Below are 17,943 nucleotides of genomic sequence, written 5' to 3' on the forward strand. Positions count from 1 at the left end.
CATTGCTATTCCTTTAGGGATTTTTTTTTACCCCTTATCAAGCTATGTGGTGACAGGTAACGTTTTAAAAAGTTTAGCCGTATTTTGTATTACAGGTTAATATAAGCTAGCTAGCTAACTAAGTAACTTGGCTAGCAAGCAACTTGGCTAGCTAGCTTGTTCTCGTCATGAAGGAAGCAGGTAGAGTAGCTACCTTGTGGTATGGTTAGTGAAATGACAATATATTCTTTCAATATCGACACAATATTGATTCATGATTTATGCATTGACAGTTTGAAGTGGATCACAGACCGACACTACCACCACATTGGCTCGGGACTGCGAGGGGCCGCCGCTGACGACGAAATCTTGACCCATCGTCTATAACAAACAGGGCGGTCCCTTTTATCAGACATACCAAGGATGAATATTACATATCATGTAAGGATATCTATTGATTTTTTATAAATGTTTCATTATACGGATACCTGCCGGGGCGGCAGTGAGCCTAGTGGTTAGTGTTGGACTAGTAACCGAAAGGTTGCAATATCGAATCCCCGAGCAGAAAAGGTAAAAATCTGTCGTTCTGCCCCTGAACTAGGCAGTTAACCCACTGTTCCTAGGCCGTCATTGAAAATAAGAATTTGTTCTTAACCTCTCTTGGGCACGTGAGACGGTAGCGTCCCACCTCTTCAACAGCCAGTGAAACTGGTGGGCGCCAAATTCATATACAGAAATACTCATTATAAAAATTCAGAAAACAAAACATATTTTACATAGGTTTAAAGATGAACTGCTTATGAATCCAACCACGGTGTCAGATTTTTTAAATGCTTTACGGAGAAAGCATACATTACGATTATGAGAACATAGCCCACTAAACAAATGATTACAAACAGTAGCCAGCCAGCTAGAACAGTTACACAATTTAGAAATAGAGATAAATTAATCCCTTACCTTTGATGATCTACATATGGTTGCAATCAGCAGACATTCATTTACTCAATAAATGTTATTTTTGTTCGATAAAGTATCTTTATACCCAAAAACCTCAGTTTTGTTCGCGCGTTTTCTTCAGTAATCCACAGGCTAAAACGCAGTAAAAACAGGAAGACAAAAAATCCAAATTGTATCCGTAAACTCCTTAGAAACATGTCAAACGATGTTTATATTCAAACCTCAGGTTGTTTTTAGCCTAAATAATCAATAATATTTCAACCGGACAATAACGTCGTCAATATAAAATGTAAACAAGAAATGCACTCTCTCGGTCTTGCGCAGGAAAAAGCTCTGTGACACGGCAGGGTCCACTCATTCAGACTGCTCTTACTTCTTCATTTTTCAGAATACAAGCCTGAAACATTTTCTGAAGACTGTTGACATCTAGTGGAAGGCATAGAAACTGCATTTTGAGTCCTAAGTCAATGGATACTGTATTGGCATTGAATAGAAAACTACAAAACCAAAAAAAAAACTACTTCCTGAATGGATTTTTCGCAGGTTTTTGCCTGCCAAATCAGTTCTGTTATACTCACAGACACTATTTTAACAGTTTTGGAAACGTTAGAGTGTTTTCTATCCAAATCTACCAGTTATATGCATATCATATATTCTGGGCCCGAGATGCAGGCAGTTTAATTTGGGCATGCATTTCATTCAAAATTCCAAATGATGCCCCCTACCGTAGAGAAGTTAACTGACCTGCCTAGTTAAATAAAGGTAAAAATAAATAAATTGATCAGGTAATGATTACAGATAAGAGACATTTCTGAAAATATGTGGATTTGTTCATGCCCAAGTATAAAGGCTTAGATATGTCAGCATGTTGACACACATCCTTTCTGGAGTAAAAATATTCTACAAATATGTAAGCGGGTGCAAATGCATCAGTTGTGTGTCTTACACATATCTCACCCCAGATATCTCCCTGCACTCACATGGTAGCAGGAAGATTTCTGAGGTCCGGATTGGATGCATGTAGAATTGTTTTATTTAACCTTCACTTAACTAGGCCAGTCAGTTAAGAACAAATTCTTATTTACAATGATGGCCTGCAGAACTTGTGTGTGCGTGTTTCTGTTTGTGTGTGTGTGTGTGTGTGTGTGTGTGTGTGTGTGTGTGTGTGTGTGTGTGTGTGTGTGTGTGTGTGTGTGTGTGTGTGTGTGTGTGTGTGTGTGTGTGTGTGTGTGTGTGACTTACGACAGTCCTGTTCGTCGGAGTCATCCTCACAGTCGTTGTCCCCGTCACACACCCAGGAGCGGCGGATACACTTCCCATTGTCACAATGGAAGTCCAGTGGAGAGCAGGTGGGCAGCACTACAGAGGAAAACACCAGCCATTAACACAGCCGAAGCAAAGCACGAGCATACACACACAAATGCATGATAGCGAACATGGCCCGATGGTCACAGCCAATACACTGAGTATACAAAACATTAGGAACACATTGCTCTTTCCATGACATAGACTGACCAGGTGAATCCAGGTGAAACCTATGATCCCTTATTGATGTTACTTGTTAAATCCAACTCAATCAGCGTAGATGAAGGGGAGGAGACATGTTAAAGAAGGATTTTTAAGCATTGAGACATGGACTGTGTGTGTGTGTGCCAGTCAGAGGGAGAATGGGCAAGACAAAAGGCAGGCACACCGGCATGTGTCAAGAACTGCAACGATGCTGGGTTTTTCACGCTCAACAGTTTCCTGTATATATAAGGAATGGTCCTCCAAACAAAAGGACATCCATCCAACTTTACACAATGGTGGGAAGCGTTGGAGTCAACATGGGCCAGCATCCCTGTGGAACGCTCACGACACGTTGTAGAGTCCGTGCCCCGACAAATTCAGGCTGTTCTGAGGGCAAAGGGGGGGAGGGGTGCAACTCAATATTAGTAATGTGTTCCTAATGTTTGGTATACTCAGTGTATATAGCAATACAATTAAAAGACAGAGACAGAATGAGAAAAGAAAGTATAGGAAAGAAGCAAGGTGATGGCAGGGAAATACACTGGCTGGAGAGGATGTTGGTTATTTATTATCCTCCATATCCTATTCTATGTGTCTGTTCCCTGAGTCCAAAACTCGGTGCATTCCTCACTAACTGCATATCCGCTGAGTCCACTATACCCATCGCAGAATGACTGGCTCTTTGTCATCAACAGATAATGAAATTACCACAAGGAGAAGGGGAGGAAGAGGAGGAGGAAGAAGAAGCAGAAGAGTTATCTTTCTTGTGGGCCTTCAGGCCACTAATATATACACACAAACGTGCATGCCTGTTGATATGAAGTATGAAATATTGACCGTCCAACATGGACTACATGAAGTCACTGAGTAAAGCAGCCCATGCGGCAGCCAGCTATGAAGTCTGAACTGACTGAAGTATGAATGAATAATGTGTGTGTGTGTGTGTGTGTGTGTGTGTGTGTGTGTCAGAGGCATTATGGAGTAACTGGGTGAGGAAAGCCCCACTGACCCATATAGTCCTGTATGGGTCCTGTATTATTAACAGAGAGAGAAAAAGAGAAAGAAAGCAAAAAAGAGAGACAGGGCGGAGAGAGAGAGAGAGACAGGGCGGAGAGAGAGAGAGAGAGACAGGGTGGAGAGAGAGAGAGACAGGGCGGAGAGAGAGAGAGAGAGACAGGGCGGAGAGAGAGAGAGAGAGAGAGAGAGAGAGAGAGAGAGAGAGAGAGAGAGAGAGAGAGACAGAGAGACAGAGAGACAGAGAGACAGAGAGACAGAGAGACAGAGAGACAGAGAGACAGAGAGACAGAGAGAGAGAGAGAGAGAGAGAGAGAGAGAGAGAGAGAGAGAGAGAGAGAGAGAGAGAGAGAGAGAGAGAGAGAGAAGAAATTGGAAATACAGACATTGTCATCCTATAAGAAACATGGTATAAAGGAGACGGACCCACTGGTTGCTGGTAGTCCCATCCCCCAAACTACAAGGTGTGAAACAGGGAAGAGACTCAGTGGGTATGCTAACGTGGTATAGAGCAGACCTAACCCACCCTATTAAATTAGTCAAAACAGGAACATTTTACATCTGGCGAGAAATAATAAGGAAATTATCTCAACAGACAAAAATGTCCTCGTGTGCTACCTACATCCCCCCAAAAGAATCCCCATACTTTAGCTTCTCCATCCTAGAGGGGGTGGAAAGGGACATGTACAAGTCTTTGGCGACCTAAATGCCAGAACTGGACAAGAACCTGACACCCTCAGCACACAGGGGAACAAACACCTACCTGGAGGGGACAACATTCCCTCCCCCACATGTCCCGCCTAGACACAACTATGACAGCATAACCAACAAAAACTGGTCACAACTCCTGCAGCTTCACAGGAGAGCTGTTTGAATGTATAACATGTTTTGTTTGTAGCAAAAGTAGTTTTTTGGCAGAAATGCCTTCTCGAACATGTGAACTTTCATGTGCCTTAATAACAAACTTGTACGCCATGTGTAAATACGAATACAACTCTTAAATTACGAGCCTTATTGGTTAAGCCACAGAAAAAGCCAGCAACCTTCCCACTAGACATGATTGGCTGAGATAATGAGTGGGCTGGACATGCCGAGAGAGGAGTTCGGATTGGTCTGCCATATAGAGGCTTCTGTCTATTTGAGATGGTCAATCTGTGTTGGTAATCTTGTCGAACGCAGCTTTTATAAATATCTCCCTCTCAAAAAAATAAAGGGAACACTTAAACAACACAATGTAACTCCAAGTCAATCACACTTCTGTGAAATCAAACTGTCCACTTAGGAAGCAACACTGATTGACAATAAATTTCACATGCTGTTGTGCAAATGGAATAGACAACAGGTGGAAATTAGAGGCAATTAGCAAGACACCCCCAATAAAGGAGTGGTTCTGCTGGTGGTGACCACAGACCACTTCTCAGTTCCTATGCTTCCTGGCTGATGTTTTGGTCACTTTTGAATATTGGCGGTGCTTTAACTCTAGTGGAGTCTACAACCCACACAAGTGGCTCAGGTAGTGCAGCTCATCCAGGATGGCACATCAATGCGAGCTGTGGCAAGAAGGTTTGCTGTGTCTGTCAGCGTAGTGTCCAGAGCATGGTGGTGCTACCAGGAGACAGGCCAGTACATCAGGAGACGTGGAGGAGGCCGTAGGAGGGCAACAACCCAGCAGCAGGACCGCTACCTCCGCCTTTGTGCAAGGAGGATTAGGAGGAGCACTGTCAGAGCCCTGCAAAATGACCTCTCGCAGGCCACAAATGTGCATGTGTCTGCTCAAACGGTCAGAAACAGACTCCATGAGGGTGGTATGAGGGCCCGAAGTCCACAGGTGGGGGTTGTGCTTACAGCCCAACACCGTGCGGGACGTTTGGCATTTGCCAGAGAAAACCAATATTGGCAAATTCGCCACTGGCGCCCTGTGCTCTTCACAGATGAAAGCAGGTTCACACGCACGTGACAGGCGTGACAGAGTCTGGAGACGCCGTGGAGAACGTTCTGCTGCCTGCAACATCCTCCAGCATGACCGGTTTGGCGGTGGGTCAGTCATGGTGTGGGGTGGCATTTCTTTGGGGGGCTGCACAGCCCTCCATGTGCTCGCCAGAGGTAGCCTGACTGCCATTAGGTACCGAGATGAGATCCTCAGACCCCTTGTGAGACCATATGCTGGTGCGGTTGGCCCTGGGTTCTTTCTAATGCAAGACAATGCTAGACCTCATGTGGCTGGAGTGTGTCAGCAGTTCCTGCAAGAGGAAGGCATTGATGCTATGGACTGGCCCGTCCGTTCCCCAGACCTGAATCCAATTGAGCACATCTGGGACAACATGTCCCGCTCCATCCACCAACGCCAAGTTGCACCACAGACTGTCCAGGAGTTGGCGGATGCTTTAGTCCAGGTCTGGGAGGAGATCCCTCAGGAGACCATCCGCCACCTCATCAGGAGCATGCCCAGGCGTTGTAGGGAGGTCATACAGGCACGTGGAGGCCACACACACTACTGACCCTCATTTTGACTTGTTTTAAGGACATTACATCAAAGTTGGATCAGCCTGTAGTGTGATTTTCCACTTTAATTTTGAGTGTGACTCCAAATCCAGACCTCCATGGGTTGATAAATTTGATTGATAATTTTTGTGTGATTTTGTAGTCAGCACATTCAACTATGTAAAGAAAAAAGTATTTAATAAGAATGTTTCATTCATTCAGATCTAGGATGTGTTATTTTAGTGTTCCCTTTATTTATTTGAGCAGTGTATATATATATATATATATATATATATATATATATATATATAGTGTAGTGGAGCTGCATAGCTAAGTGTTGCTTTCCACTCTCTGGAAGATCAAGTTTTGAAATCAGTGGAATTAGAGTATGATAGCTAAAGAGATGGAAACATGAACACACTCCTAGTGCCATTCGAACAACGGACTCCAGAAATTAGCTCATCAACTGCGTCTGCAGCAGACGTGATACCCTCTGTCATGGCAATGAAACGCCTGCTCAACAAAACTGCCAACACAGACCGTGGGGTTAAAGGCTGTGAACAAGCGAGTCGGTGGCATTCTCTCTGAGCCTCCTTACTGTGTTGTCCACCATGCTTGATGCTAGGTACAAGGACCACTACTTCAATGCAGACAAGAAACAGAGTTTACGTGAAATGTTACATACACAGCTGGACAAGACGAAACGGACAGAGTGACAGTGCGCACCGAGGAAGAGAACCCACGACAGAAGAGGCCACGGACAGAGCTGAAACTTCTCGGCTTGACATGCATGATTAAATCCTAGTTGAGAATGAAACGACTGAACAAATGAACAAAACAGCACAGAAGGTAAGGGAAAGAAATAGGTTTTGATTATGTTTTACTGGTAATGGGGACATACCTAAATGCCAACAAAATAACTTTTTGGTCGGTGTGGTGTGTGGTGTGTGTAGGGTTTCACATTTGGGGGAATATTCAGAGGTGGAAACTTTCCTTGGGAATTAACGGGAATGTACGGGAATTAACGTGAATATTTGGGAATTAATGGAAATATATGCAAATTAATATTAAAACCATTTAAATGTAGACGTTTTTTTGCATTGGACATATTTACCATATCATATGGAGACAGAAACATAAACCTTTACCGTATCATGAGTAGACATAATTGCAAATGATAGAAATAAAAAACTATTTAGCTACGAATTGAACTTTAATTAAATGAGTTGACTCTTCACATGGGATGATTTCACTGAACAACAAAAGACAGGGAATATTGAATGATCCCAAAAAACGTTTTCAACATACATCTGTAAAATGATAGTCTAGAAACTAAAGTTTTGGTTGTCTTCCTCTCAGGCTTCCATGTCTTCTCCCTGGATCTCCTCAATGTCCACCTCGTGAACTTCAGACTCTGAGGCATCATCTTCACTGTCACTTTCCAACCTTGTTGAGGATGGCTCGTTGTCAGGCTCAAAAAGCCTCACATTTGCCCGGATGGCCACCAATTTTTTAACCCTTGTATTGGTCAGCCTGTTGCGTGCTTTGGTGTATGTGTGTTCCCAATCAAGGAAGAGTTGCGCTCTGAGGCAGCTGATGTTGGTGGGATTCAGATTCACAAAGTCCCTTCCACCAGGTGGCTGATGAGATACACTACCGTTCAAAAGCATGGGATCACTTAGAAATGTTTTTGAAAGAAAAGCACATTTTTTGTCCATTAAAATAACATCAAATTGATCAGAAATACTGTGTAGACATTGTTAATTTTGTAAATGACTATTGTAGCTGGAAACGGCAGATTTTTTTTATGGAATATCTACATAGGCGTACAGAGGCCCATTATCAGCAACCATCACTCCTGTGTTCCAATGGCACGTTGTGTTAGCTAATACAAGTTTATAATTTTAAAGTCTAATTGATCATTAGAAAACCCTTTTGCAATTATGTTAGCACAGCTGAAAACTGTTGTTCTGATTAAAGATGCAATAAAACTGGCCTTCTTAAGACTAGTTCAGTATCTGGAGCATCAGCATTTGTGGGTTCAATTACAGGCTCAAAATGGCCAGAAACAAAGACATTTCTTCTGAAACTCATCAGTCTGTTCTTGTTCTGAGAAATGAAGGCTATTCCATGCAAGAAATTGCCAAGAAACTGAAGATCTCGTACAACGCTGTGTATGACTCCCTTCACAGAACAGCACAAACTGCCTCTAACCAGAATAGAAAGAGGGGTGGGAGGCCCCGGTGCACAACTGAGCAAGAGGAAAAGTACATTAGAGTGTCTAGTTTGAGAAACAGACGCCTCACAAGTCCTCAACTGGAAGCTTAATTAAATAGTACCAGCAAAACACCAGTCTCAACGTCAACAGTGAAGAGGTGACTCCGGGATGCTGGCCTTCTAGGCAGAGTTACTCTGTCCAGTGTCTGTGTTCTTTTGTCCATCTTAATATTATATTTTTATTGGCCAGTCTGAGATTTGGCTTTTTCTTTGCAACTCTGCCTGAGGTAGATTGCTGCTATAACTTGATGACCCTTCACATATCAAACCATTTCCTTGGCTCTCTTTAGATTGTATCCATTGTTTTCAGTGCCAAGATGTCCTTGAGGAGCAAATGCAATGCATGCGTTGCACAGCCAATGGGTGTGATGTGAGGGTAGGACTCCTCCACTTTAGACCAGTGCAAATACCTTCTGTGGTCCAAGGTCATTGATGACTGCCTTCAGCTCACCTGCAATGTAGAGACTGGTGTGTATGTGTTGTCCCTTGTGTCTGTGCTCTTGTAGAATACTGGTTGAGGGCTGGAGATGATGTAGTTAATTATTCCTTGCCCATGAACATTCGACCACCCATCAGAGATGATTGCAATACAGTCTGCTTTCTCTAGGATTTGCTTGACCTTCACTTGAACTCTGTTGAACTCTGCATCCAGCAAATGAGTAGATAAAGCATGTCTGGTTGGAGGGGTGTATGCTAGGCAAAGAACATTCAGAAATCTCTTCCAATACACATTGCCTGTGAGCATCAGAGGTGAACCAGCTGCATACACAGCTCGAGCAAGACATTCATCAGCATTTCTCTGACCATTGAGTCCAAAAAAACATGAGCTGTTGCTGTCGATAAGGTGTCCGATTCATCATTTTCACCTCGAATAGAAGTAGAGGGACTTTTGTCAGAGGTTGTTTGTTGTGAGCGCTAAGGGGACTTTATGCACCTGGCCAGATGATTCTGCATCTATTTTGCATTCTTCACATATGATTTGACACAAATGTACACAGCTTTTCCTTCTACATTAGCTGCAGTGAAACGTCTCCCCACATCAGATAGTGCCCGTGGCATTTTCCTGTAAAATGTTTAAAAAAAAATACAATTCCATGAACAGATAAATAGTTAAGCAGTTAGATTAAACAACTCCATTGTAAGATAAATGTTTTAAAATGAAACGTATGGAAACAGGAGAATTAACACTCCTCACTTAGCAGGCTCAAGCAAGTTAAAACCCGCATGGTAGCAAAAACTAACTAGCAGAAATTGTTAACAAGTTAGAAATGATTTATACAGACTTTGCTGTAGGCTACTATTTATTAGTTAACTAAAAGTCATGTATGTCATATAAAATATATTCACCCCACCCAGTATTGTAATCAAAACTTACCAGAAAGCATGTAGTCCTTGGCTCAGACAGTGTAGTAATGTGGGCTCAATAGCATCTCATTAGTGTGCAAGATCTTGAGAATCAGCTGTACATGTGATGGAAGAGTGCACTGTGCATGCAGAGCGTTGCACTTCAAATTGAGTTGGGGATAGTTTAACCAAAATATGCCACAAGACCTAGAATTGCCTTGTGTATCCCACAAAAAAAGGTTCACTGTTAGCAGCTAACCTTTTTGATGAATTTAAGCAAAATTCCCAAAATTCCTGGGCTTAAATTCCCATTGACAATTTCCGGAAATTTCCCGGAAAGTTTCCGACCCTTTGCAACCCTAGGTGTGTGCCACCTTTATTTAAACTAGGCACGTCAGTTGAGAACAAATTCTATTTACAATGACGGCCTACCCCGGCCAAACCCGGGCGACGCTGGGCCAATTGTGCGCCGCCCTATGGGACTCCCAATCATGGCCGGATGGAAACAGCCTGGATTCGAACCAGTGACTGTAGTGATGCCTCTTGCACTGAGATGTAGTGCTTTAGACCGCTGCGTCCATGTGTGTGTGTGAGATTGAACTATATTACTGTACTAGAATTATTATTATTATTTTTTTTACCGTTATTTTACCAGGTAAGTTGACTGAGAACACGTTCTCATTTGCAGCAACGACCTGGGGAATAGTTACAGGGGAGAGGAGGGGGATGAATGAGCCAATTGTAAACTGGGGATTATTAGGTGACCATGACGGTTTGAGGGCCAGATTGGGAATTTAGCCAGGACACCGGGGTTAACACCCCTACTCTTACGATAAGTGCCATGGGATCTTTAATGACCTCAGAGAGTCAGGACACCCGTTTAACGTCCCATCCGAAAGACGGCACCCTACACAGGGCAGTGTCCCCAATCACTGCCCTGGGGCATTGGGATATTTTTTTTAGACCAGAGGAAAGAGTGCCTCCTACTGGCCCTCCAACACCACTTCCAGCAGCATCTGGTCTCCCATCCAGGGACTGACCAGGACCAACCCTGCTTAGCTTCAGCAGCAAGCCAGCAGTGGTATGCAGGGTGGTATGCTTATGTGGTATGCTTAATGCTTATGTGGTGGTATGCTTAAAGAGGCCGCACAAAATGGGGGGGGGGGGGGGGTCAAGGAAAATATATATATCGGTATCGGCCAAAAATGTCATATCGGTGCATCCGTATTTAGTCAATAATCGCCTTCTCCCTAGAACCATCCCTTGTCTCTCCAGAATGATAGGATATATAGTGGTCACATCTGTGCAGCGGTGGTAATGTCAATTACAGTGAGTTGAATCAGTGACGTGGAGAATGAAACATAGTTCAGGCACAGTTCACTGAAGAGTAGAAGTAAAGAGCTGTGTGTTCGTGTCTTAACAAGATTCTGTAGAACTTGCCCGAACCACTGATACAGGGACACAACTTTTTTAGCCTTTATTAGTGGATAAGGTTAGGATTGGGTGTAGTTGGGTGTAGGGTAATCTGATCCAAGAGCTTTGTTTAGGGGCAACTTCTACCATGAGATCGTTTGTATTAGCACTCTAGCACAGTCTTTGAGCTAGCACCTAACACTGAATTCCCTTTTCAAAGTTTTCAATATGGCATCTTCGAATTATTCAACAGATCTGGGCGACAGAGAGCGCAGTGTAAATACAGACGTATGCAGGCAGGGCACCCACAAGCATAAGTTAAACAAAGAAACACGTCGCCATAAGGTATAAAAAACATTTGTGCATTTGTGCTCACACAAACACACACAAACAATGTTGTAGTGGAGGATACATGCACACAAACTGCAAATACGCAACGTTCTTATTTTGCGTGAACGTTTACCCACTGTTTGCAGAAATAAGCATTGACAGTATATAGTGTTGCTTTACTCTCCGCAGATGGCAAACAACGTTTACCCACCTATTTTTTACCACTACATTACTGCACACACACAGTTGAGAAATCTAACACACACACACGCTGCATGTCTTGGTTGTGGTATCAGATAGATCAGTTGGGTGTTGATGAGGTCTCCTCCTAATGCTTCGATGCCTGCCCAGCTCCTCTCATCCCACTGCATTCCAAGCGCGCACAGGCACATGCGCACACAAATCCACTTTTGCTCATCACTCTCCAAGGTCTAAGAAGCAGAACGTGCTTCAACTTCACCATCTCTCCCAGGGTGTCGGAGTGTAAGCCACACACTGACTGCCTTTCCCAAGGCTATTCCTGGCAGAGCCACAGGATTCAATCTCACATTCCAACCAGTGTTCCCACACACCTGCCATTCCCATCACCGTTATGCGCACTCATGTGCAAACACACGGGCCACTTGGTTTATGGTGTGTGTGAGTGAGAGCGAGCGAGAAATACTGTAGATGAAGAGGAAAGGTGTGTACAAGAGTCTCTCTTTCTCCCCCTCCGACACTCTCTCCCCCTCTCCTAAGGAAGAGGGGGACGTTTTATGAGATGAATGTGGGAGGTTTTTGGTGGCTTGGAGGAGCAAAGGTAATAGGCTCTCCTTTGCTGGAACAGAGCTACATCAAGTACCCCTAATGGGACCAATATACTGTCTGTGAAGAAAAATGTGGCTTTTCAATCACACTGTAACTACTATACTATTTACCTATTCTAATTGTATGTACGGAGAGAGCATAATTGACTTTGTGTATTGGCAAATGTAATGGACACTTACACACATAGCAAACCTGTGACATGAACTCACTCTAGTAGAGGTTTAAAGGTCATCTCAGGTGGCTGGCTCACCTCAGAAATGTCAGAATACCTGCAGCGACGGTCTCTTCGCCTCCGACTTGCTCTCTCTCTTCCTCAAACAAACTCGCTCTCGCTCTCTCAAACTCCCCTTCTCGCTTTCTCTGTCTCACACATACAAGCCCTCTCTCTTACTCTCCTTCTTGATAACCGTCTCTCTCAATTCAATTCAATTCCAAGGGCTTTATTGGCATGGGAAGCATATGTTTATATTGTTTATTGTCTATTCTATTTGCTTTGGCAAAATCAGTAATCAGTAAACATTACACTCACAAAGCATATAGACATTTCAAATGTTATATTATTGGCTATGTACAGTTTCTTAACGATGTACACTCTCTCAATTCAATTCAAGGGGCTCTATTGGGATGGAAAACATGTTAACATTGCCAAAGCAAGTGAAGTAGATAAGACACAAAAGTGAAATAAACACTAAAATGAACAGAAAACATTACACACAGAAGTGCCAAAAGAATAAAGACATTACAAATGTCATATTATGTATATATACAGTGTTGTAACGATGTACAAATGGTTCAAGTACAAAAGGGAAAATAAATCATCTTAAATATGGGTTGTATTTTCACTGGTGTTTGTTCTTCACTGGTTGCCTTTTTCTTGTAACAACAGGTCACAAATATTGGAGCTGTGATGGCACACTGTGGTATTTCACCCAGTAGATATGGGAGTTTATGGATTTGTTTTCAAATTCTTTGTGGGTCTGTGTAATCTGAGGGAAATATGTCTTTCTAATATGGTCATACATTTATACATTTGGCAGGAGGTAAGGAAGTGCAGCTCAGTTTCCACCTCATTTTGTGGGCAGTGTGTACATAGCCTGTCTTCTCTTGAGAGCCTGGTCTGCCTATGGTGGCAATTCTCAAAAGCATGAGTATGCTCACTGAGTGTGTACATAGTCAAAGCTTTCCTTAAGTTTGGGTCAGTCACAGTGGTCAGGTATTCTGCCACTGTGCACTCTCTGTTTAGGGACAAATAGCATTCTAGTTTGCTCTGTTTTTTTGTTAATTCTTTCTAATGTGTCAAGTAATTATCTATTTGTTTTCTAATGATTTTGTTGGGTCTATTTGTGTTGCTGACCTGGGGCTCCGTGGGGTCTGTTTGTGTTTGTGAACAGAGCCCCAGGACCAGCTTGCTTCAGGTTCATCTCTCTGTAGGTGATAGCTTTGTTATGGAAGGTTTGGGAATCGATTCCTTTTAGGTGGTTGTAGAATTTAACGGCTCTTTTCTGAATTTTGATAATTAGCGGGTGTTGGCCTAATTCTGCTCTGCATACATTATTTGGTGTTTTACGTTGTACACAGGGGATATTTTGGCAGAATTCTGTATGCAGAGTCTCAATTTGGTGTTTGTCCCATTTTGTGAATTCTTGGTTGGTGAGCGGACCCCAGACCTCACAACCATAAAGGGCAATGGGTTCTATGACTGATTCAAGTATTTTTTTGACAGATACTAATTGGTATGTCAAATTTTATGTTCCTTTTGATGGCATAGAATGCCCTTCTTGCCTTGTCTCTCAGATCGTTCACAGCTTTGTGTAAGTTACCTGTGGCGCTGATATTATAGTTTTTTGTGTGCTCTAGCGCAACGGTTTCGAGATGGAATTTGTATTTGTGGTCCTGGCAACTGGACCTTATTTGGAACATCATTATTTTGGTCTTACTGAGATTTACTGTCAGGGCCCAGGTCTGGCAGAATCTGTGCAGAAGATCTAGGTGCTGCTGTAGGCCCTCCTTGGTTGGTGACAGTAGCACCAGATCATCAGCAAACAGTAGACATTTGAATTCAGATTCGAGTAGGGTGAGGCCGGGTGCTGCAGACTGTTCTTGTGCCCTCGCCAATTCTTTGATATAGACAGTTGAAGTCGGAAGTTTACATACACCTTAGCCAAATACATTTAAACTCAGTTTTTCACAATTCCTGACATTTAATCCAAGTAAAAATTAGGATCACCACTTGATTTTAAGAATGTGAAAAGCCAGAATAAGAGTAGAGACAATGATTTATTTCAGCTTTTATTTCTTTCATCACATTCCCAGTGGGTCAGAAGTTCACATACATTCAATTAGTATTTGGTAGCACTGCCTTTAAATAGTTTGACTTGGGTCAAACGTTTCGGGTAGCCTTCCACAAGCTTCCCACAATAAGTTGGGTGAATTTTGCCCCATTACTCTTGACAGAGCTGGAGTAACTGAGTCAGGTTTGTAGGCCTCCTTGGTCGCACACACGTTTTAGGTTCTGCCCACAAATGTTCTATAGGGTTGAAGTCAGGGCTTTGTGACGGCCACTCCAATACCTTGACTTTGTTGTCCTTAAGCCATTTTGCCACAACTTTGGAAGTATGCTTGGGGTCATTGTCCATTTGGAAGACACATTTGAAACCAAGCTTGAACTTTTCTGGGATGAAAAGCGTGTCCAAAGTAAACTGCCTGCTACTCAGGCCCTGAAGCTAAGATATGCATATGATTAGTAGATTTGGATAGAAAACACGTTGAAGGTTCTAAAACTGTTTGAATCATGTATGTGGGTGTAACATAGCTTATTTGGCAGGCAAAACCCCAAGGACAAACCATTCAGATTTATTTATTTTTTGAGGTCACTCCCTTTTCAATAGGAATCCAGATTTCTAAGCGACTTTCTTGCAGTTCCTATCGCTTCCACTGGATGTCAACAGTCTTTAAAAATTGGTTGAGGTTTTTCCTTTGAGAAATAAAGAAGTAGCACTGTTCAGAATGAGAGTAGAGGGCAGTGTACTCTTTGATAGAGGCGCGTGACCTGGAAAGCACTCTCCACTTTGTTTTCCTCCGGAAATGAACACAGTATGCCACGCATTAAATTTTAGCGATTATTTACGTAAAAAAATAGCTAAAGTTGTATTAGGAAAGTACTTTGAAATGTTTGGATAAAGCTGCGCAAGTTGTAACCGGTGTTTTCTGGATCAAACGTGCCAAATAAATGGACATTTTGGATATATATCAACGGAATTAATCGAACAAAAGGACAATTTTTGATGTTTATGGGACATATTGGAATGCCAACAGAAGAAGCTCGTCAAAGGTAAGTCATGAATTATATCTTTATTTCTGCGTTTTGTGTCACGCCTGGAGGGTTGAAATATGATTGTCTGTGTATGTTTGCTGGGGTGCTGTCCTCAGATAATAGCATTGTTTGCTTTCGCCGTAAAGCCTTTTTGAAATCTGACACGTTGGCTGGATTCACAACAACTGTAGCTTTAAATTGGTATATTGAATGTGTGATTTCGTGAAAGTTACATTTTTATAGTAATTTATTTGAATTTGGTGCTCTGCATTTTCACTGGATGTTGGCCAGGTGGGACGCTACCGTCCCACATATCCCAGAGAGGTTATTAACTTCCTGACTGATGTCTTGAGATGTTGCTTCAATATGTCCATATAATTTTCCTCCCTCATGATGCCATCTATGTTGTGAAGTGCACTAGTCCCTCCTGCAGCAAAGCACCCCCACAACATGATGCTGCCACCCCCATGCTTCACAGTTGGGATCGTGTTCTTCGGCTTGCAAGTCTCCCACTTTTTCCTCCAAACATAACGATGATCATCATGGCCAAACAGTTCTATTTTTGTTTCATCAGACCAGAGGACAAAAGTATGATCTTTGTCACCATGTGCAGTTGCAAACCGTAGTCTGGCTTTTTTTTATGGCAGTTTTGAAGCAGTGGCTTCTTCCTTGCTGAGAGGCCTTTCAGGTTATGTCGATATAGGTCTCGTTTTTACTGTGGAAATAGATACTTTTGCACCTGTTTCCTCCAGCATCTTCACAAGATCCTTTGCTGTTGTTCTGGGATTGATTTGCACTTTTCGCACCAAAGTACATTGATCTCTAGGAGACAGAACGCATCTCCTTCCTGAGCGGTATGATGGCTGTGTGGTCCCATGGTGTTTATACTTGCATACTATTGTTTGTACAGATGAACGTGGTTCAGGCATTTGGAAATTGTTCCCAAAGATGAACCAGACTTGTGGAGGTCTATAATTTTTATTTTAGGTCTTGGCTGATTTCTTTTGATTTTCCCATGATGTCAAGCAAAGAGGCACTGAGTTTGAAGGTAGGCCTTGAAATACATCCACAGGTACAACTCCAATTGACTCAAATTATGTCAATTAGTCTATCAGAAGCTTCTAAAGCCATGACATCATTTTATGGAATTTTCCAAGCTATTTAAAGGCACAGACAACTTTGTGTATGTAATCTTCTGACCCACTGGAATTGTGATACAGTGAATTATAAGTGAAGCTCGTGCTACTAGGAGCTCATGCTACTAGGTGACCTAAACTAGGACATGCTTAACACACTGGCCATCCTACAATCTAAGCTTGATGCCCTCAATCTCACACAAATTATCAATGAACCCACCAGGTACAACCCCAAATCCGTAAACATAGGCACCCTCATAGATATCATCCTAACCAACCTGCCCTCTAAATACACCTCTGCTGTTTTCAACCAAGATCTCAGCGATCACTGCCTCATTGCCTGCATCCGTAATGGGTCCGCGGTCAAACGACCGCCCCTCATCACTGTCAAACGCTCCCTAAAACACTTCAGCGAGCAGGCCTTTCTAATCGACCTGACCCAGGTATCCTGGAAGCATATTGACCTCATCCCGTCAGTAGAGGATGCCTGGTCATTCTTTAAAAGTGCCTTCCTCGCCACCTTAAATAAGCATGCCTCTTTCAAAAAATGTAGAACCAGGAACAGATATAGCCCTGGGTTCTCTCCAGACCTGACTGCTCTTGACCAGCACAAAAACATCCTGTGGCATTCTGCATTAACATCGAATCGCCATCGTGATAGGCAACTTTTCAGGGAAGTTAGGAACCAATATACCCAGGCAGTTAGGAAAGCTTAGGCTAGCTTTTTCAAGCAGACATTTGCATCCTGTAGCTCAAACTCAAAAGAGTTCTGGGACACTGTCACGCCCTGACCTTAGAGAGCCATTTTATTTCTCTATTTAGTTAGGTCAGGGTGTGATGTGGGGTGGGCATTCTACGTTTTGTATTTCTTTGTGTTTGGCCGAGTGTGGTTCCCAATCAGAGGCAGCTGTCTATCGATGTCTCTGATTGGGAATCATACTTAGGTAGCCTTTTTTCCCACCTATGTTATGGGATCTTGTTTTTTGTTAGCTCTGTGAAGCCTGCAGAACGTGACGTTCATTATTCTTTTTGTTGTTTTTGTTTGGTGTTCTGAGTAACTAAAGAATCATGAACACTTACCACGCTGCACATTGGTCTCCTTCAAACAACGAACGTTACAGACACTGTAAAGTCCATGGAGAATAAGAGCACTTCTTTCCAGCTGCCCACTGCACTGAGGCTAGGAAAAACTGTCACCACCAATAAATACACTATAATTGAGAATTTCAAAAAGCATTTTTCTACGGCTGGCCATGCTTTCCACCTGGCTACCCATACCCTGGTCAGGCTTCCTTTTTGAAATCCCCACAGCAACTCGCCCAAGCCTCGCCCATTTCTCCTTCACCCAAAAACAGATAGCTGATGTTCTGAAAGAGCTGCAAA

General features: G+C 42.9%; 1 protein-coding gene across 3 annotated transcripts in view; it reads right to left on the minus strand.

Annotated features, from left to right (window-relative positions):
* Positions 1 to 17,943, minus strand: part of LOC129854014 (low-density lipoprotein receptor-related protein 4-like) — a 221,259-nt gene that overhangs the window by 88,169 nt on the left and 115,147 nt on the right. For all 3 annotated transcript variants that reach the window (XM_055920608.1, XM_055920607.1, XM_055920609.1), the window contains exon 3: positions 2,179 to 2,295. In XM_055920608.1, the coding sequence (XP_055776583.1) occupies positions 2,179 to 2,295 (117 nt within the window). The remainder of the gene's footprint in view (positions 1 to 2,178; positions 2,296 to 17,943) is intronic.

Source organism: Salvelinus fontinalis, chromosome 4, assembly GCF_029448725.1.
Source record: "Salvelinus fontinalis isolate EN_2023a chromosome 4, ASM2944872v1, whole genome shotgun sequence".
Classification (NCBI taxonomy): Eukaryota; Metazoa; Chordata; class Actinopteri; order Salmoniformes; family Salmonidae; genus Salvelinus; species Salvelinus fontinalis.